General features: G+C 47.0%; 1 protein-coding gene across 1 annotated transcript in view; it reads right to left on the reverse strand.

The window, feature by feature from the left end:
- Positions 1-21,154, reverse strand: part of DPYS (dihydropyrimidinase) — a 109,465-nt gene extending 88,311 nt beyond the window's left edge. The window contains exons 1-4 of the mRNA XM_063924305.1: positions 20,732-21,154; positions 5,607-5,765; positions 5,273-5,452; positions 3,124-3,313 (exon numbers count right to left, since the gene is read on the reverse strand). Coding sequence (XP_063780375.1) covers positions 3,124-3,313; positions 5,273-5,452; positions 5,607-5,765; positions 20,732-20,989 — 787 coding nt within the window. The 5' untranslated portion in view covers positions 20,990-21,154. The remainder of the gene's footprint in view (positions 1-3,123; positions 3,314-5,272; positions 5,453-5,606; positions 5,766-20,731) is intronic.
- Between the last annotated feature and the right edge of the window lie 495 nt (positions 21,155-21,649).

Raw genomic sequence — 21,649 nt, forward strand, 5'->3', positions numbered from 1 at the left:
AGTGCCAGTTACACAAATGCCCCCACAGTTCAGGATATACATATACCCCCAGTGCCAGTTACACAAATGCCCCCACAGTGCAGGATATACATACACCCCCAGTGCCAGTTACACAAATGCCCCCACAGTTCAGGATATACATATATACCCCCAGTGCCAGTTACACAAATGCCCCCACAGTTCAGGATATACATATATACCCCCAGTGCCAGTTACACAAATGCCCCCACAGTGCAGGATATACATATGTACCCCCAGTGCCAGTTACACAAATGCCCCCACAGTTCAGGATATACATATACCCCCAGTGCCAGTTACACAAATGCCCCCACAGTGCAGGATATACATATGTACCCCCAGTGCCAGTTACACAAATGCCCCCACAGTGCAGGATATACATATACCCCCAGTGCCAGTTATACAAATGCCCCCACAGTGCAGGATATACATATATACCCCCAGTGCCAGTTATACAAATGCCCCCACAGTGCAGGATATACATAACTTCCCCCCACAGTGCCAGTTACACAAATGCCCCCACAGTGCAGGATATACATAACTTCCCCCCACAGTGCCAGTTACACAAATGCCCCCACAGTGCAGTATATACATATCCCCCCCCCCCCAGTGCCAGTTACACGTACAGTATGTAAATATAGTGCAAGTTACACATTACTCACCACCGCCGCCCGGGCTCTGCTGCTGCTCCGTGTCTTTGGGCCTGGGAGGAGAGCGCAACGTGCACCTCTCCCTGCCCTCAGTCCCACTCTGCGTGGGATCTAATTACCGCCGTTGCCCGGGCTCTGCTGCTGCTCCTGTGTCGGGGCGGGGAGGAGAGCGCAGCGTGCGCCACTACTTTCCCTCAGCTGACTCTGCCGGCCAGTGTGTGCTGCCTCCCTCCCTCCCAGGGCCACTGACGGCAGCAAGTTACATGCATCGCGCCGCTGTTCCACATTATTACAGTAGGCCCCCTCCTCACATAAAAGAGGGTGTGGCCAAAAATCAGTGGGGCCTACCGCTGGTTTCACCAGCTCCCCGGCGGCCCAGTCCAACCCTGGATCAGGCTAAAAATTGACATTTCTGCGCATGTGTATGCACCGCAATGCGCAGGTGCGTCGTACAGGTACAACGAGCATCGTTGGTTTGCACAGAGTCTAACGAACATTCCTGTCGCACGGCCGAAAGCAGGAAGATTGACATGAATTGGGCGTTTCTGGGTGTCAACTGACCGTTTTCAGGGAGTGCTTAGAAAAACGCAGGCATGGCAGAAAAAACGCAGGCGTGGCTGGGCGTTCGCTGGGCGGGTGTGTGACATCAAAAGCCGTCCCTCCATCATTTAGAATCAACGCACACGGAGAGTAACTACAGGGCTGGTCTTGTTTTGCACAAAAAGATTTGTCAGACGCTCTGCTGCACAAGCGTTCGCACTTCTGCAAAGCAAAAATACACTCCCCAGTGGGCGGCGACAATGCGTTTGCACGGCTGCTAAAAACTGCTAGCGAGCGATCAACTCGGAATGACCCCCTATATGTCACTATTTATTTTTCTTTCTTTTCACTATGTTTTCTTTTAATAATTCCATGTCAGTATTCATCCGCACATTCCCGCTCAGAGCCTCACCTGTCATACTCCAGTACACTAAAGAGTTTTGACTATAGAAATGACTAGAATAATACAAAGAAACTATTTATAACTTCTAAATATCATCTTTGTATTATTCTAACCATTTTTATAGTCAAAACTCACCCCCAAATCATAAATGTGTATAAATCTGTAAAATAAATAAAAATAAATTAGTGACCCATGCAAGTCTCCCTGTAATTGGCTTTGTGGCAGCAAAGAAGGCTCATCCCGCTCACTTCCGCTGTTTGGCTTCTTGCATTAGGCCAAGCCCAATAGGAGATTGCACGATGCTATAGTATGAGCTTATAGAGTCTCCCAGGTTCTGATTATCATTATATTATATTATATCATGATTATATCAGGGAGCATACTGAAGCTCTTATGTCTTGCTCTGCAGCTGATTTGGGATAAATATAAGAGCCATATACTGTATCAGAATTCTGCCCAACACACTCCAATATTTTAGAAGGTTCTACACAAGTATCTTGATGCACCATTTAAACAGTGTTGTCTTTTCTACATCCATACGCCTGGTGCAAGTTCACATGTTGAAGATGATGACTTGCACACCTTTCCCCTAGATGTGTCTATGAGTTCTGTTTTATCCTATAGATTGTAAGCTTGCGAGCAGGGCCCTCCGTCTGCTATTACCCAGTTTTGTTTCCAATTGTATAGCGCAATGGAATTTGCTGCGCTATGCAAGAGACTGTTAATCCATTTTGCACATACTGTATATTATGATACACAATGTTTTATAACACAGAGGTAAAAGTATATATGTGCGGATGCTCTTTGTGTGTTTTCAGAAGACAAGTCCTTACACCCAGATTTACAAGAGGAAGCATTGTATAGTAGGAACATTAAGGCTTTAGTAGAACTTGTTTCCGGCGGTGATTAGGTTATGCGTGTACAATATTTGTGTCAAGTTGAAAATACTGTATATGGATTCTGATTGGTGCGTAAAAGGTTGCATTTCCGTCCTCTTCCTGCGATTGGAAATCCATACCAACATCGGCCACTACTCATCTATACAACCATATTATCCCCAGTCTTATGCCTGTGAGAGTGGCCGATATGTGGCGACCTGCGCAGCTGTCACTCCATCTACTGTACCTCACTGTTACTCTGGCCCTGCCCACTAGTGTACAGCGCTTGTGTGGCTGCAAGCTTCAAACACAACCATAATCTACTAATGAATGATGGATCTCTGCTGCCTAAATATTCAGTCATGTGGAGCAAAAACAGTGGGTGTTCTTATTACAGTGAAATGAGCCTTGCGGAGACATGTACAGTATGTTAAAGTCAGGTATATTATTATGGTTTTATAGTTCATCGTTACTAGATAATTATGAATTAACCTTAGGGAAAACATTATCAACAGTGACACTATATATAGGTATTTGTCTACTGAAAATAAATGTAAGAATAGTGACATTCAGGAATTGTATAGTAGCAGTTAATGTATGTAAGTAGTGGGAACCAGCTGGCATGAGACGTTACCTTCTCTCCGCGCATTTGCAATGACCTTGGCCGCCGATTTGCTCATCACGTGAACCACAAAGAGAGGGCAGCTTACGGAGTTGGCGATAGTGATAGCTCTCTGGGTGGCTTCTGCCTCCACTTCCTCCGGGCGGCACAACTCATGGCCTTCTGGACCTGTGATCCCCAGGGACAGCATTTTCTTTGCACCCTTTAAAATATAGCCACAGATATTTATTAAGCTATTGTGCAGTACTAACTGTGACTCGTGACTGGTATCTAACATAGGGGTCTATTTACTAAGCTTTGGATGGAGGTAAAGTGGAATGCAGATAAAGTACCAGCCAACCAGCTCCTAACTGCCATTTTTCAAACACAGCCTGTGATATGGCAGTAAGGAGCTGATTGGCTGGTACTTTATATCCGTCCACTTTATTTCCATCAAAGGCTTAGTAAATAGACCCCATAAATAGATTGCTGTACAATGGGTTGCATTGGTTTAAAATCTGTCGGTTACAGGTTTTAATTTTAGTAATTTTGCCATTAGTTTTCTCTACATTACATTAGAATATCTGATTTTGTAGTTATTACCAATACATGAGTAAGAATGATGAACAGATGTAGCCACTGGTGAACTACAGTGTTGATAAAATTAAAATATCCCTACATAGAGCACACCATAACATGTTCTAAGCCTCGTGCTGAAAAGAATTCTGGAAAACAGGTCCTTCAAAGGATGCCCTAGCCATTTATTGAGAAAAAAATAAACATATTTTGTCACCAGGTGGCGATGTGGTGATACAAAGCACTGATCAATATGTCCTCCATTGTGGTCAACAACAGTTTCCATCCAAGGAAAAGCATCCTCTATAGCAGAGCATAGGTGGAGTGGCCAGCACAAGATGCCTTATGCTGTTTTTCAGATCTGACAGGGTATGAAATTATTGCCCAATACACCTAGTTTAAAAAACAAAACAAAATAACAACAGAACACAACCAAAAGTTGCAGTGGAGCGATGTCCAGTGGTTAGCATGGCCAAGGTGTGTGAAAGTACAGTAACAGATGTTGACCTGTACTTTGCTAAAGTGTCACCTTAGCAATTGCACTCTTCAAGTGATTTGCCTTGCAACACTGCCACCTGCTGACAAAATGTGTAGCTACAATAATAATTTGAATTCAATAAAATAGCTATGGCATCCTCTGCAGGACCTGTTGTCCAAATGTATCTTGTATAAGCCTTAGAACTTGCTCCAGAGTGCCCTAAGTAGAACTTCCACCACGTGTGAGAGAGCTGTTCATGTATTACTGCATACCCTCCAACATTTTACACATAGAAATCGGTACAAATTAGAAAAGGGGGCCACGTCCCTTTTCCTTTACTTTCAATGGAAGTTTGGAGAGCCAAAAATCGGTACAGACCATAAAAAAAGGTACTGTACCTATTAAAAAGGTACAGTTGGAGGGTATGTTACTGTATATGTACCAAAAAGAAAAACATTCCCCAAAAACAAGGTTTTACATTTATGGTTGCACCAAAATGCAGGAAAATTGTTTTCTAATGCGCTACTCCCCCATATTCAGAGCTGAGCTCAACTTTCTTGGCATTATAGAATTTATATAAATGTTAAGTAAAGGCATTAAATGGTGCTCCCCCCTTCAGGTGGTCTGTGAGACAAAAGGAGGAGCCCCGGGGGCTCCAGGGAGGGGCAGGGTCACCGTAGGAAAATATTCTGTTAGGTTGTACAGCTTTAATCACAAGAATCGTGCAGTGTAAACAATTACAATTGACTGTCATGCCAAATACAGCTGCATTAATATTAAGTTCCTGTCATCCTGCTCTGCCTTCCAGCCATGCAGGAATAAAATGTGGCGCAATTGTTTATTTTTGTTGTCCTGGAATATAACACAACACTGTGCTCTTAGCACTGAATACAGTTGTACCCAGTGAGCAACTTTGTGCTACATTCTTGACAAAAGCAGGAGCAGGCAGAAGCCAATGAATCTGTAGGGGGAAACTCATTATATCTTTATTTATCAAACACTTAAGGTACTGTATTGCCTACAGTATTTGCATTTGACAGGTCTCAGAGCCACCACTAGAGGTCCCCATTGCACAGGAGATCTGCAAAGCATATTTTGCAAGCTGGTCTTTGAAAGGATGATATTTACCTCAGCGATTAAATCCCCATTCTCTGCGTGCACTTGGGCGATAGCGCCAATATTCTTACAGCAGGTGACGACCTGGTACATCTCATAATCGTTAACCATGTAGATGTCTTTGTAGGCCATGAACATCTTAAAGGAATTGACTCCTTTGTCTTTCACAAGAATCGCCATCTCTTCCTTCACCTGCGGACATATACTTGAGTTAAAACTATGTTATTTGTAAAGAGCACAATTTATTTTTATCCTGTATTTATATGTCACCACAAGAGGTTCATTTTGTTATAAACACAACTGCAGTGATAACTGCGCAATCTTGCTTATTCAGGAAACAACTTACCTTTTCACTCCACCAGGTGACAGCCACATGGAGGGCATAGTCACAGCAAACCTTAGGGTCCGCCCAGCCACGCCACGTGTCAAAAGCTTCAATCAGAGAACATCCTTTCTTAGGTACAGCAAAGTCCATGATCATAGTGGTTCCTCCGGCCACTGCAGCCTGAAAGTGACAAGGTGACCCAATTATTGACCCTCCTCAAAGAACTATGTTAACAGTTCAGAATTGATGCATCTCTGTGCGTCTGTGTACTATTAGTTATAAGAGAATAAGGGGGACATTTACTAAGCAGTGATAAAAGTGGAGAAGTGAGCCAGTGGAGAAGTTGCCCATGGCAACCAATCAGCATTGACGTAACTTTTATAATTTGCATTCTATAAAAGTATACAGAGCAGCTGGTTGGTGGCCATGAGCAACTTCTCCAATCTTATCATGGCATTGTACATGTCCCCCTAATTGTATTATCATCTACAGTAATTGCAATAACCTATTGAGTGATTACATGCCTTTTATCTAACTCCATCTCTTACAGGCACCGATGACCACTGTCCACATGGGGTGTAGAAGGCAGGAATACTAGATGTCCATAGCTGAATAATAAAAATACAATTCATATATAGAAAAATGTATATGTAAGACTACGGTATACACTATACAGATTGGGACGGTAATGGTTAGGGCAAAACAAAGTCACTTTTATAGTAGTTTCCTTGTGTGAGTTAATTAAACCAGACCTATTACTGTTTGGTATCATAGGAAGATCCTCTGGTGAATTCAGTGGCCTGTGCGGACCAATTTATCAACTCCAGAATAAATTTGACCATCAGAAATACTGCAGTGTGAGTGCATAGTACACGTTGTACAGCACTGCATAATAATACTAGCCATTAACCCTGCATGATAGACAATAGTAATGGCAGCAGCAGTGATAATAAAATAATCATCTACTAGAGATGAGCGGGTTCGTATCTCAGAGATCTGAACCCCCCTAAATTTCACGATCCGAGTCCAGCTCGGGTCTTCCCGCCAGACTCAGATCCCAGAATGGGGCCAAACCTTATCATCCCGCTGTCGGATTCTCGCGGGTTTTGGATTCGCTGCCATTTTCACTCCGGACTTGGAGCGTGAGGGAGACAGACCTCTGTCTCTCTGTGCGTGGTGGCGTCGGGTGGGGTCAGTGTGTGCTCTTTAGGGGTGCTGTTAGGGGTGCTGTCCTGTCACTGTGGTGTCCTGTACTGTTAGGGGTGCTGTCCTGTCACTGTGGTGTCCTGTACTGTTAGGGGTGCAGTGCTGTCACTGTGGTGTCCTGTGCTGTTAGGGGTGCTGCAGCTGTACTGTCACTGTGGTGTCCTGTGCTGTTAGGGGTGCTGTACTGTCACTGTGGTGTCCTGTGCTGTTAGGGGTGCTGTACTGTCACTGTGGTGTCCTGTGCTGTTAGGGGTGCTGTCCTGTCACTGTGGTGTCCTGTACTGTTAGGGGTGCTGTACTGTCACTGTGGTGTCCTGTGCTGTTAGGGGTGCAGTGCTGTCACTGTGGTGTCCTGTGCTGTTAGGGGTGCAGTGCTGTCACTGTGGTGTCCTGTACTGTTAGGGGTGCAGTGCTGTCACTGTGGTGTCCTGTGCTGTTAGGGGTGCAGTGCTGTCACTGTGGTGTCCTGTACTGTTAGGGGTGCTGTCCTGTCACTGTGGTGTCCTGTACTGTTAGGGGTGCAGTGCTGTCCCTGTGGTGTCCTGTGCTGTTAGGGGTGCAGTGCTGTCACTGTGGTGTCCTGTACTGTTAGGGGTGCAGTGCTGTCACTGTGGTGTCCTGTGCTGTTAGGGGTGCAGTGCTGTCACTGTGGTGTCCTGTGCTGTTAGGGGTGCTGCAGCTGTACTGTCACTGTGGTGTCCTGTGCTGTTAGGGGTGCAGTGCTGTCACTGTGGTGTCCTGTGCTGTTAGGGGTGCAGTGCTGTCACTGTGGTGTCCTGTGCTGTTAGGGGTGCTGTCCTGTCACTGTGGTGTCCTGTGCTGTTAGGGGTGCAGTGCTGTCACTGTGGTGTCCTGTACTGTTAGGGGTGCTGTCCTGTCACTGTGGTGTCCTGTGCTGTTAGGGGTGCTGCAGCTGTACTGTCACTGTGGTGTCCTGTGCTGTTAGGGGTGCAGTGCTGTCACTGTGGTGTCCTGTGCTGTTAGGGGTGCAGTGCTGTCACTGTGGTGTCCTGTGCTGTTAGGGGTGCAGTGCTGTCACTGTGGTGTCCTGTGCTGTTAGGGGTGCAGTGCTGTCACTGTGGTGTCCTGTGCTGTTAGGGGTGCTGCAGCTGTACTGTCACTGTGGTGTCCTGTGCTGTTAGGGGTGCAGTGCTGTCACTGTGGTGTCCTGTGCTGTTAGGGGTGCAGTGCTGTCACTGTGGTGTCCTGTGCTGTTAGGGGTGCAGTGCTGTCACTGTGGTGTCCTGTGCTGTTAGGGGTGCTGCAGCTGTACTGTCACTGTGGTGTCCTGTGCTGTTAGAGGTGCAGTGCTGTCACTGTGGTGTCCTGTACTGTTAGGGGTGCAGTGCTGTCACTGTGGTGTCCTGTGCTGTTAGGGGTGCTGTCCTGTCACTGTGGTGTCCTGTGCTGTTAGGGGTGCTGCAGCTGTACTGTCACTGTGGTGTCCTGTGCTGTTAGGGGTGCAGTGCTGTCACTGTGGTGTCCTGTACTGTTAGGGGTGCAGTGCTGTCACTGTGGTGTCCTGTGCTGTTAGGGGTGCAGTGCTGTCACTGTGGTGTCCTGTACTGTTAGGGGTGCAGTGCTGTCACTGTGGTGTCCTGTGCTGTTAGGGGTGCAGTGCTGTCACTGTGGTGTCCTGTGCTGTTAGGGGTGCTGCAGCTGTACTGTCACTGTGGTGTCCTGTGCTGTTAGAGGTGCAGTGCTGTCACTGTGGTGTCCTGTGCTGTTAGGGGTGCAGTGCTGTCACTGTGGTGTCCTGTGCTGTTAGAGGTGCAGTGCTGTCACTGTGGTGTCCTGTGCTGTTAGGGGTGCAGTGCTGTCACTGTGGTGTCCTGTGCTGTTAGGGGTGCAGTGCTGTCACTGTGGTGTCCTGTGCTGTTAGGGGTGCAGTGCTGTCACTGTGGTGTCCTGTGCTGTTAGGGGTGCTGCAGCTGTACTGTCACTGTGGTGTCCTGTACTGTTAGGGGTGCAGTGCTGTCACTGTGGTGTCCTGTGCTGTTAGGGGTGCAGTGCTGTCACTGTGGTGTCCTGTGCTGTTAGGGGTGCTGCAGCTGTACTGTCACTGTGGTGTCCTGTGCTGTTAGGGGTGCTGTCCTGTCACTGTGGTGTCCTGTGCTGTTAGGGGTGCTGTCCTGTCACTGTGGTGTCCTGTGCTGTTAGGGGTGCTGCAGCTGTACTGTCACTGTGGTGTCCTGTACTGTTAGGGGTGCTGTCCTGTCACTGTGGTGTTCTGTGCTGTTAGGGGTGCAGTGCTGTCACTGTGGTGTCCAGTGCTGTTAGGGGTGCAGTGCTGTCACTGTGGTGTCCTGTGCTGTTAGGGGTGCTGCAGCTGTACTGTCACTGTGGTGTCCTGTACTGTTAGGGGTGCAGTGCTGTCACTGTGGTGTCCTGTGCTGTTAGGGGTGCAGTGCTGTCACTGTGGTGTCCTGTGCTGTTAGGGGTGCTGCAGCTGTACTGTCACTGTGGTGTCCTGTACTGTTAGGGGTGCTGCAGCTGTCCTGTCACTGTGGTGTCCTGTACTGTTAGGGGTGCTGCAGCTGTCCTGTCACTGTGGTGTCCTGTGCTGTTAGGGGTGCAGTGCTGTCACTGTGGTGTCCTGTGCTGTTAGGGGTGCTGTGCTGTCACTGTGGTGTCCTGTGCTGTTAGGGGTGCAGTGCTGTCACTGTGGTGTCCTGTGCTGTTAGAGGTGCAGTGCTGTCACTGTGGTGTCCTGTGCTGTTAGGGGTGCAGTGCTGTCACTGTGGTGTCCTGTGCTGTTAGGGGTGCAGTGCTGTCACTGTGGTGTCCTGTGCTGTTAGGGGTGCTGCAGCTGTACTGTCACTGTGGTGTCCTGTACTGTTAGGGGTGCAGTGCTGTCACTGTGGTGTCCTGTGCTGTTAGGGGTGCAGTGCTGTCACTGTGGTGTCCTGTGCTGTTAGGGGTGCTGCAGCTGTACTGTCACTGTGGTGTCCTGTACTGTTAGGGGTGCAGTGCTGTCACTGTGGTGTCCTGTGCTGTTAGGGGTGCAGTGCTGTCACTGTGGTGTCCTGTGCTGTTAGGGGTGCTGCAGCTGTACTGTCACTGTGGTGTCCTGTACTGTTAGGGGTGCTGTCCTGTCACTGTGGTGTTCTGTGCTGTTAGGGGTGCAGTGCTGTCACTGTGGTGTCCAGTGCTGTTAGGGGTGCAGTGCTGTCACTGTGGTGTCCTGTGCTGTTAGGGGTGCTGCAGCTGTACTGTCACTGTGGTGTCCTGTACTGTTAGGGGTGCAGTGCTGTCACTGTGGTGTCCTGTGCTGTTAGGGGTGCAGTGCTGTCACTGTGGTGTCCTGTGCTGTTAGGGGTGCTGCAGCTGTACTGTCACTGTGGTGTCCTGTACTGTTAGGGGTGCTGCAGCTGTCCTGTCACTGTGGTGTCCTGTACTGTTAGGGGTGCTGCAGCTGTCCTGTCACTGTGGTGTCCTGTGCTGTTAGGGGTGCAGTGCTGTCACTGTGGTGTCCTGTGCTGTTAGGGGTGCTGCAGCTGTACTGTCACTGTGGTGTCCTGTACTGTTAGGGGTGCTGTCCTGTCACTGTGGTGTTCTGTGCTGTTAGGGGTGCAGTGCTGTCACTGTGGTGTCCAGTGCTGTTAGGGGTGCAGTGCTGTCACTGTGGTGTCCTGTGCTGTTAGGGGTGCTGCAGCTGTACTGTCACTGTGGTGTCCTGTACTGTTAGGGGTGCAGTGCTGTCACTGTGGTGTCCTGTGCTGTTAGGGGTGCAGTGCTGTCACTGTGGTGTCCTGTGCTGTTAGGGGTGCTGCAGCTGTACTGTCACTGTGGTGTCCTGTACTGTTAGGGGTGCAGTGCTGTCACTGTGGTGTCCTGTGCTGTTAGGGGTGCTGTACTGTCACTGTGGTGTCCTGTGCTGTTAGGGGTGCTGCAGCTGTCCTGTCACTGTGGTGTTCTGTGCTGTTAGGGGTGCTGTCCTGTCACTGTGGTGTCCTGTACTGTTAGGGGTGCTGCAGCTGTACTGTCACTGTTGTGTCCTGTGCTGTTAGGGGTGCTGCAGCTGTACTGTCACTGTGGTGTCCTGTACTGTTAGGGGTGCAGTGCTGTCACTGTGGTGTCCTGTACTGTTAGGGGTGCAGTGCTGTCACTGTGGTGTCCAGTGCTGTTAGGGGTGCTGTCCTGTCACTGTGGTGTCCTGTACTGTTAGGGGTGCTGCAGCTGTCCTGTCACTGTGGTGTCCTGTACTGTTAGGGGTGCTGCAGCTGTCCTGTCACTGTGGTGTCCTGTACTGTTAGGGGTGCTGCAGCTGTCCTGTCACTGTGGTGTCCTGTACTGTTAGGGGTGCTGCAGCTGTACTGTCACTGTTGTGTCCTGTGCTGTTAGGGGTGCTGCAGCTGTCCTGTCACTGTGGTGTCCTGTACTGTTAGGGGTGCTGCAGCTGTACTGTCACTGTGGTGTCCTGTACTGTTAGGGGTGCTGCAGCTGTACTGTCACTGTGGTGTCCTGTACTGTTAGGGGTGCAGTGCTGTCACTGTGGTGTCCTGTACTGTTAGGGGTGCAGTGCTGTCACTGTGGTGTCCAGTGCTGTTAGGGGTGCTGCAGCTGTCCTGTCACTGTGGTGTCCAGTGCTGTTAGGGGTGCTGCAGCTGTCCTGTCACTGTGGTGTCCTGTACTGTTAGGGGTGCTGCAGCTGTCCTGTCACTGTGGTGTCCTGTACTGTTAGGGGTGCTGCAGCTGTCCTGTCACTGTGGTGTCCTGTACTGTTAGGGGTGCTGCAGCTGTACTGTCACTGTTGTGTCCTGTGCTGTTAGGGGTGCTGCAGCTGTCCTGTCACTGTGGTGTCCTGTACTGTTAGGGGTGCTGCAGCTGTCCTGTCACTGTGGTGTCCTGTGCTGTTAGGGGTGCTGTCCTGTCACTGTGGTGTCCTGTGCTGTTAGGGGTGCTGCAGCTGTACTGTCACTGTGGTGTCCTGTGCTGTTAGGGGTGCTGCAGCTGTCCTGTCACTGTGGTGTCCTGTGCTGTTAGGGGTGCTGCAGCTGTACTGTCACTGTGGTGTCCTGTGCTGTTAGGGGTGCTGCAGCTGTCCTGTCACTGTGGTGTCCTGTGCTGTTAGGGGTGCTGCAGCTGTACTGTCACTGTGGTGTCCTGTGCTGTTAGGGGTGCTGCAGCTGTACTGTCACTGTGGTGTCCTGTGCTGTTAGGGGTGCTGTCCTGTCACTGTGGTGTCCTGTGCTGTTAGGGGTGCTGTCCTGTCACTGTGGTGTCCTGTGCTGGGTGCTGTCCTGTCACTGTGGTGTCCTGTGCTGTTAGGGGTGCAGTGCTGTCCTGTCACTGTGGTGTCCTGTACTGTTAGGGGTGCTGCAGCTGTACTGTCACTGTGGTGTCCTGTACTGTTAGGGGTGCAGTGCTGTCACTGTGGTGTCCTGTGCTGTTAGGGGTGCTGTACTGTCACTGTGGTGTCCTGTGCTGTTAGGGGTGCTGTCCTGTGCTGTTAGGGGTGCTGCAGCTGTACATGGGTGTTGCTGTCCTGTCACTGTGCTGTACAGGGGCACTGTCCTGTATGCTGTAAAAAAATACAGGGATGTTGTAAAGGTACACCGGCTCGGTCTTGTATGCTGCATAATTACAGGGGTGCAGTGAAAATAAAGGTACACTCAGGGCCGGTGCAAGGTTTCTCGGCACCCTAGGCAAAACTTCAGCCGCCCCCCCCACCACTTCCCAGTCCCTCAGGTGAAAGTATGGAGTCGGGGTCTTATAAGTTCTGGACCCATGCCTCCTTATCTAATTTCATCCTCTCTGTGCAGTCCATACATAACCTCACATATTTTGTCTTTCTTCACGTTCACATCCTCCTGACCCCTGGCCAATATTGCTGTGTGACCTTATCATACAACCCAGTAAGAACATTTGCAATCTGCACAGACCTGTATGCAATAGGACAGACATTTGTAATGGTTAGCATTACTGCCTCCCAGCACTGCGGTCATTGATTCCCACCATGGCCCTAACTGTGTGGAGTTTGTATGTGCATGTGCTTGCGTGGATTTCCTCCGGGTACTCCGGTTTCCTCCCACAATACAAAAATATACTGGTAAGCTAACTGGCTCCAACAATATTAACTCTAGCGTGAATGTGTCTGTTTGTACATGTGGTAGGGAAAATAGAGTGTAAGCTCCACTGGGGCAGGGACTGATGTGAATGGGCAAATATTCTCTGTAAAGCGCTGCGGAATATGTGTGCGCTATATAACTATCCCAGCACTCGGAATACTGGCACTCAAATCCTGAAATCTATCACAATGCCAACGCCAGAATCCCGAATGTAAGTATACACGGGAGAGTGTAGGCTGCGGGTAAAGGGTTAGGTTTAGGCTGCGGGGAGGGAGGGTTAGAATTAGGGATACTTACAGATGGAGCCTCCGTTATCTATGCCTGCCTCGTCATGCCGGGAGTGCACAGAGCAGCTTCCCATTGTAAGCGTCTGTCTGGGCGCCCGCGCCTGTCCAGATGGAGATGCTCACAGTGACTAGGTGCGCCCAGGTGGGTACGCCTAGTCACAGAGGGAGCAAAGATAATGGGTTCCATCTGTACCTCCACTGCCCCTGTTGGGATTTCAAACCGTCTGACTGCCAGCATCCTGTCCCTAACCCACTGGCAATAATACGTAGCACATACCCTTGTGTATTAATGCCTATCTCCCAATAGAGTGTAAGCCTGCAAGCAGGGCCTTCCTACCTCTATGTCTGTCTGCTAATATCCAGTATTGTTCTATTACTGTTGGTCCAATTATAAATAAAAATAATAAGAATAAATAAACTAATTCTACAGCAGTATTAAGTACAACAAGCAGGTGCCACCAGAGGAGGGGAACAAGCAGCATTGCGGTTATATAGACACCACTGCAGGAGATGATGATGATGATATGAGATATATATATATATATATATATATATACAGTATGTATATATATATATATATATATATACAGTATGTATATATATATATATAAAAACTCAGAGCCTAAAACACAAGTTAGTAGCAAAATAAAATAAGAGTGAATACAGCCTGTCTTCCTTATACTTCACAGTCTCTCTGAATGAACACAGGAATCCTCCTTCTTCCCTGCAGCCTACTGGCTGCAAACAGTTTAACTTGACTGACAGCTGGTCAGTTTGCTCAGCTCAGAGCGGTGCGGTTCGGGCAGTGGCAGGGGTGCCAGAATGATTTCTCCTTCAACGCCCCCCCCTCCCCCGTGGTGCCGGTCTTCTCTCTTTCAACGCAGGGGGAGCGCTTACCACTGTATCCCTGTGGGCGGCTTCTAAAGCAGTGTGCTGCCACAGGCAGGGTGCGGTGCCCCTTCTGTACTGCCCGGCTGTCTCTTCACTGGTGATGCATGACAGCCGGGCAGTACAGAAGGGGCACCGCACCCTGCCTGCGGCAGCACAGTGCTTTTAAAGTAGTAGCCGCTTACGGGGATGCGGAAAGGAAGCGCTCCCCCGCACCAGCGCCTCCATCATGTTTGGGGGGGTCAAGCTGCCCGCTTCCCCCCCCCCCCCGTTCCGATGCCTATGGGCAGTGGTCACTCAGGGTAGGGGGATAGGGAGAGACTATGCGGGATGCAGTCACGGTGGGTGGTGGGGAGGGAAGGAGGAAAATCGCGGGGGGTGGGAGGCTGAAATGAATGCATCTTAACTGTTGACAGGTGGTCACTTTGCTCAGCGGGGAATGGGGAGGAAGGGCGGTTGGTTACGCTACCGAGGGCGGTAAGGATGAAGGGTAGGGGGGAGGGTAAGACTATGTGGGATGCAATTGCGGGGGGGGGGGGAAGCTGTATACACAAGTATGCGGTTGTGGCGTGGAGCGGGAAATGCTGGGTGCTATCGCGGGTTGGAGAGGAGGGGAGCTACATTTAACAAGAGCCAGCTTACGTTAACCACATAGAACGCATGCTGTCAGTGCCTGCTGATAATGGATGGGCGGCTGCGGAAACCCAGCTCCTGGTCTAGCTAAGGAAATAATAGAGGAAGCATTCATCTGTAATGTGCGGCGCCGCCCTCTAGTGGCCGGCGCCCATAGGCAGCTGCCTAAAGCTGCCTAATGGTGGCGCCGACCCTGGGTACACTGGCCCTGTCCTGTATGCTGTAAAAATACAGGAGTGCTGTGAAAATACAGGAGAGCTCGTTCTGTCCTGTATGCTGTAAAAATGCAGGGGTGCTGTGAAAATAAAGGGGCACTTTTCTGTGTGCTGTAATAATAAATGGGTGCTGTCCTGTGAAATGGAGAACAAAAATTTTGGGGGAAAAATAGTCAAAGATCAGGAACCACTTCCAGTTCCTAGTACTAGTGCTGAAGCTGCTGCTGCCACCAGTCATGACATTGACTGTGCAATTCCATCAACGTCGTCTGCTAAGGCCGATGCCCAATGTCATAGAGGGCACATAAAATCCAAGAAGCAAAAATTAATAACTAAATATAAAAAGAAATGATCTGATAAGAAATGTAAAATTGGCAATATGCCATTCACGACACAAAGTGGCAAGGAAAGGCCTTGGCCTTGGCCTACGTTCATGATTGGTGGTTCAGCTTCTCATGAAGATGGAAGCCCTCCTCCCTCTTGAAAAATTAAAAAAATAAGGCTTGTTAAAGCACAGGAAAAAACAACTGTGCGTTCAGAGATATCACAAATCACCAAGGAGAGTCCAAGTGTGTCTGCAGTTGCAATGTCTAGGCCTGACCTTCACAAGGCTGTATGGGAAGAGGAGGCTCCTACCACCATTTGCACACCCTCTGCAAGTGCTGGGAGGAGCACCGCCAGTCCAGTTGCTGATATTGAAATTGAGGATGTCACTGTAGAAATACACCAGGATGAGGAGGATATTGCTGTAGCTGGCAATGAGGAGTAAGTTGATGATGAGGATTCTGATGGTGATGTGGTTTGTTTGAATAAGGCACCAGTGGAGACAATTGTTGGCTATGGGATGAAAAAGTCCATTGTCATGCCTAGGCAAAATACGAAAAAAATATTCTCTGTGAGGATGTAAACACTGAAGGCGGTGAGGAATTGGAGGATGAGGATGAGGACGACATCTTACCTCTGTAGAGCCAGTTTGTGCAAGGAGATATTAATTGCTTCTTTTTTGGTGGGGGCCCAAACAAAGCAATCATTTCAGCCACAGTCATGTGGTAGACCCTGTCGCTGAAATGATTGGTTTGTTAAAGTGTGCATGTTCTGTTTATACAACAAAATCGCTCATTTTAATTCTACTTAAAAGCATTGAAAATAATCCCATAACCATTTTTGCACTTTCTATTATATCAGTAACACATTGCTTAGAAAACAAAAAAGCAATTGATTAACCTCTTTGTAAAAAGAGAAGAGTTGTTTTTCTTTTTACATTTTATTCCTTCAATATGTAAATTGCCATACAGTACAAGGCATTCCTTTTTTTTTTTTTTAAATTATAATACATTTGATTTTATTTGCTGTATATTATTTTTAAAATAAAATTTAGTGGTATATTGCAGCTGTAAAGAAGCAAACTGTTAGAAATGAACAGACCACTAGGTGGCAGGGATGGACCGATTTGTGAAACAGACATTCATTTTGAAGTTTACATACAGTACATATGTACAAGTTATTCAGCCCAAACATCTAACGGGTGAACCCTGATTCCCCAATGCCAATCCGATTTGTCGGTCAGCAGACTCCAATGATAGTCAATTTCTCAGGGGATCAGCAAAATACAACATATTACAAAATCCCAGCTCGCCACTTCCGATCATTATTGGGTCGGAAATGGCGAATCGATACTGTCCATCACGTTGGATTTTGCTGATCACCTGACCCCGTCATCAGCAGAACAGGGAATTGTTCTAATTAATTGCTAATGTAGTTTTAAATAGTTATTTTCCATGTATCTAAGACAACAGGGAATTTAGCACATTGCAAATAATATTTAAAATTACACACATGCAAGACATGAAATATTAAATACTGCTATTTACAGTCTACTCTCTTCATCTGCATAGTTTTAGAACATTATTAATACAAGTGTAAAAATTCTCCTGGCAGGTAACAAGGAGCAGAAGATCTGGGGGATAGAACCATACTGTAGGGGGTTTGGTAAGCAAGGTCAACCACATTTAGGTCGACAGTGGCTAGGTCGGCCACTATTGGTCGGCAGTAAGTAGGTCGGCATAGTTTCTAGGTCGACGGGGACTCTAGGTCGACATGTACTAGGTCGACATGACATAAGGTCGAAATTAGTTTTTCCACTTTTTTTGGTGTCGTTCTCTCTAGTCCCCAATTAGTGCGCCGTGTCCCCTCGCATGGCGAGTGAGCTTCAGGTGCGGTGCCTCGCTCCGCTAGTGCTGCGCTTGGCACAGGTTACCGATCCCAATTGTAGTCCACGTGGCTCATAAAGTACGAAAAAGTTCTAAAAAATTTAAAAAATTGTGAAAAACCTAGAACATTTCGACCTAGAGTCCCTGTCGACCTAGAAACCATGTCGATCTATTTATTGTCGACCAATAGTGGTCGACCTAGACAGTGTCAACCTAAGTATTGTCAAACTAGAGACCGGATACATTATTGATGCATTTGTGCATCAATAACACATACCTCCCAACATGACCCTCTCCAGGAGGGACACAATGCTCTGCTCCTGGACTTCCCTCTTAATTTATGATTGCCGGCACCTGTGTTGAACAGGTTAATGGATAAGAAAGGTGTTTCAGCACAGGTGATGGCAATCATACATTAAGAGGGAAGTCCAGTAGCAGAGCATTCTGTCCCTCCTGGAGAGGGTCATGTTGGGAGGTATGATAACAGGTATGATTAATAATATATTACACCATACGGGCGCACAGCATGTTTAAAGCTTCGCTCATAGGATGGCATTATTATCATATTGTACTATGAGACATTTTTTTTTTATGTCCGTGTTGCATTTAACAGTACATCTCTTTGGGGCAACTTAAATGCATTTATTTATTTTGCATGCAGGGTAAATATTGGGCAGCTTTGTTATTGCACCGACATGCAGAATTAAGCTAGGAGACGCCCTTTGGTACATACTGTAAATGACCCTAAGAAGTCTCTTGTGTTCCTTAAGGTTTTACTTAAGGCAATGAGAAGCTAGCTCCCAATTTATCCAGCAAATTCTTTTGAAGGAAAGAAGGGTAAGACATTACAGCTTGACCCATTTCATAAGGGAGACCTTTGCCAAGTTTCTGAGTCTTCATTTATATTTTAATGAAATAACCTGGGCTCAGTTAATTAGATGATATCAAACTGCCTTCTACATCAATTAAGTAAATGAGCCCAGGTTAATTATTGATTGTAGTAACCACTAGTGGCATTAGATTCATGAATTCACAATAATGTATATAGAAACATATAAGGCAGCAGCCAACTGCTTGGACTGGGGCAAGTAAAGTCAGGCACAGGACTTGGAATCCTAAAGCAGTCCATCTATCTATCTATCTATCTATCTATCTATCTATCTATCTATCTATCTATCTATCTATCTATCTATCTATCTAATCCAGTGGTTCTCAAACTCGGTCCTCAGGACCCCACACAGTGCATGTTTTGCAGGTAACCCAGCAAGTGCACATGTGTATTAATTACTCACTGACACATTTTAAAAGGTCCGCAGGTGGAGCTAATTATTTCACTTGTGATTTTGTGAGGAGACCTGCAAAACATGCACCGTGTGGGGTCCTGAGGACCGAGTTTGAGAACCTGTGATCTAATCTATCTATCTAATCTATCATCTATCTCCCAACATGACCCTTTCCAGGAGGGACAAAATGCTCTGTTCCAGGACTTCCCTCTTAATTTAAAATTGCCCTCACCTGTGATGAAACACCTTTGTTAACCATTAACCTGTTTAAAGCAGGCGAGGGCAATCCTAAATTAAGAGGGAAGTCCAGGAGCAGAGCATTGTGTCCCTCCTGCAAAGCGTCATGTTGGGAGGTATGATATATATAATGCAGGCTTATCATAGCATGATACACAGGTTCTCTAGCTGATTAAAACCAGGTGAAATACAGGTGTGAAGTCAGCCAGCCACATAACCTGTGATGGATGGATGGATGGATGGATGGATGGATGGATTGATTGATTGATTGATTGATTGATTGATTGATTGCTGGCACCTGTTCAGAACATGGTAATGGATAAGAAAGGCGTTTCAGCACAGGTGATGGCAATCATATTAAGAGGGAAGTGCAGGAGCAGAGCATTCTGTCCCTCCTGGAGAGGGTCATGTTGGGAGGTATAATATGATATCACATGATACATCATACTTGCCTACCTGACCCTCTCCATGAGGGAGAAAATGCTCTGTTCCTGGACTTTCCTGGTAATGTATGATTGCCATCACCTGTGGTGAGCTAGTTAATTGATAAGAAAGGTGTTTCACCACAGGTGATAGCAATCATACATTACCAGGAAAGTCCAGGAACAGAGCATTTTCTCCCTCATGGAGAGGGTCAGGTAGGCAAGTATGTGATAGAGATATATATATATATATATATATATATATATATAATTTCTAAAAACAAGGATAAAGGGAGAATGCGCTCATAGTGCAGATCAATTTTTATTTTTTAAAAAGCAATGTCTCAGGACAAGTCAAACAACATTGGTAGGATTCGTACCCTAAAAACCCACACTGTGGGCTGGTTACCACATGGTGAAATATATTCCGAAAGGCAAATGCTGCATACTGCCGTCCGCTACCCGGGACCTTGCACCGCGCCGCCGGCTGTGGGTTACGGCCATGACCCGTCAGGACACCGCGCCGGGGGACCAGTCGGAAATGAGCAGTTCAGATGGAGACAACAGCGCCTGGCAGGCCACGCCCCAACGTGTTTCGTATGTTACTTCGTCATTCTCCCTTTATCCTTGTTTTTAGAAAGTTATTTGCTCCAGGAGTTCGGAGCTGTTTTTGTAGAGTTGCTGCGGAAATTAAAGTGTACCTGTGCTACAGCCCGGAATTGTGATCTGTGGACTGGATGCTTGGGTATAGGTCGTTGGGTAAACACAACTCAGGTCGACAGTCATTAGGTCGACCGTGGAAGGTCGACATGCATTAGGTCGACAGGGACAATAGGTCGTCATGGTCATTAGGTCGACATGTACTAGGTCGACAGGTCAAAAGGTCGACATGGTATTTTAAAACTTTTTTGGGCGTTGTTTTCTTCGTAAAGTGATGGAGAACCCCAATTAGTGCACCGTGTCCCCTCGCATGGCTTGCTTTGCTCGCCATGCTTTGGGCAAGGATTGCTGTTCCAATCGCAGTCCACGTAGATCGTTCAGTATGAAAAAAAATCCAAAAAAAAGTTGTTGTTTTTTTTAAACCTCATGTCGACCTTTTGACCTGTCGACCTAGTACATGTCGACCCTTTCACCATGCCAACCTAATGCATGTCGACATTCAGTGGTCGACCTAATGACTGCCGACCAGAGCTATGTCGACCTAACGACCGTATCCTGGATGCTTTACTTCTAATTGACCAGCGCACCTGTATAATATTACTGAATATATATATATATATATATATATATATATACTGTGTGTATATATATATATGAAATGCCATCTGTCGGGATCCTGGCGTTCCGGAATATATATATATACTGTATGTGTTAGCTAAATGACAGAAGCTGATTGGTTGCTTTGGGCAGCTGCAACACTTTATCTCCAAGGCTTGATACATCTTCCCCTTACTGTTTTTCAATAAGAAATATATTATACACACTAATATTTACATTCTAAATCACCTCAGCTGGAGTGCCTGGGTCTACAGTGTAATGCACAAGGTGCAGTAATTTAAATAACGGAACAGTCAAAATAAAGGTTCACATTTATACCTTTTTTTTTTTAAGCTCGGAACACTATAAATACTGTACTTTATTATGCTATACAATGGCAAGTAATATATTTATTAGATAACCATATCGTATTTTACCTTTGTTCCTTGATAGAAATCATCAATCGTATATGTTCCCATGAAGGGAAACTGGAAGTGCGTGTGGGTATCGATACCTCCAGGGATCACCAGTTTGCCCCTAGCGTCTAATATTTGTAAGCCTTCCGCTCTTGTAGGAACTATGTTTGTTCCTATGTCTTTTATCAGCCCATCTTCAATGAAGACATCCGCAAAAAAGGAACAGTCGTCATTAACGATTTTGCCCCCTTTAATTAGAATTCTATTCTGCGAGGCCATTTTCTAGTATCTCTGCTCAGGTGAAAAAAATATATTTTGCATATATTTTTGTGAAAGTGTGATCTCCACCAGTCTTCTCTTGCAGAGAAGGGATTATTAGAGCACAAAAAAAAAGGTTCTAGCTGCTCCTTCAAAAAAAGCTATCCAAAGGACCTCCAAATTCAGTATCCTTCAGACTGACAGCACTAGAGCTTTTTATATGGGCTGATCTGTCATTGATTAATAGGAATGGAGGATACACCTACTTTTGGCTTTGGAATGACCACAACTACAAAGCCGTGGCCAGAGAGAAGGAATGATCATCATTTTCAGATTGAAATGTCACTCAGCCAAAAGAAGAGTTTCCTGAGGACAACTAAGCTCTTGCTGTTACATAACAGTTTTTAATATATATACACGAATAACAGATGTAGTATCTTTCTAGAATATCTGGTTCAGCTTGCAGACAGCAATACAAAAATAAAGGGACATACCCCATACTGCCACCCCAAACACTGCCAAACTGGACTCACTGGCAGTTGGTGAGTCTCCACTATTTGAATTTTGGACTGCTCTGCAACTGCCACTAGCAAGGAAGTTCAGGAACAGCATATTTTGGGGCTGATTCAGATGAGGGCAAAGCCGCGTGTTCGCATGCAGCGGCCGCATCCAGATGGTCTG

The sequence above is a fragment of the Pseudophryne corroboree genome, chromosome 5 (assembly GCF_028390025.1).
Source record: "Pseudophryne corroboree isolate aPseCor3 chromosome 5, aPseCor3.hap2, whole genome shotgun sequence".
Classification (NCBI taxonomy): domain Eukaryota; kingdom Metazoa; phylum Chordata; class Amphibia; order Anura; family Myobatrachidae; genus Pseudophryne; species Pseudophryne corroboree.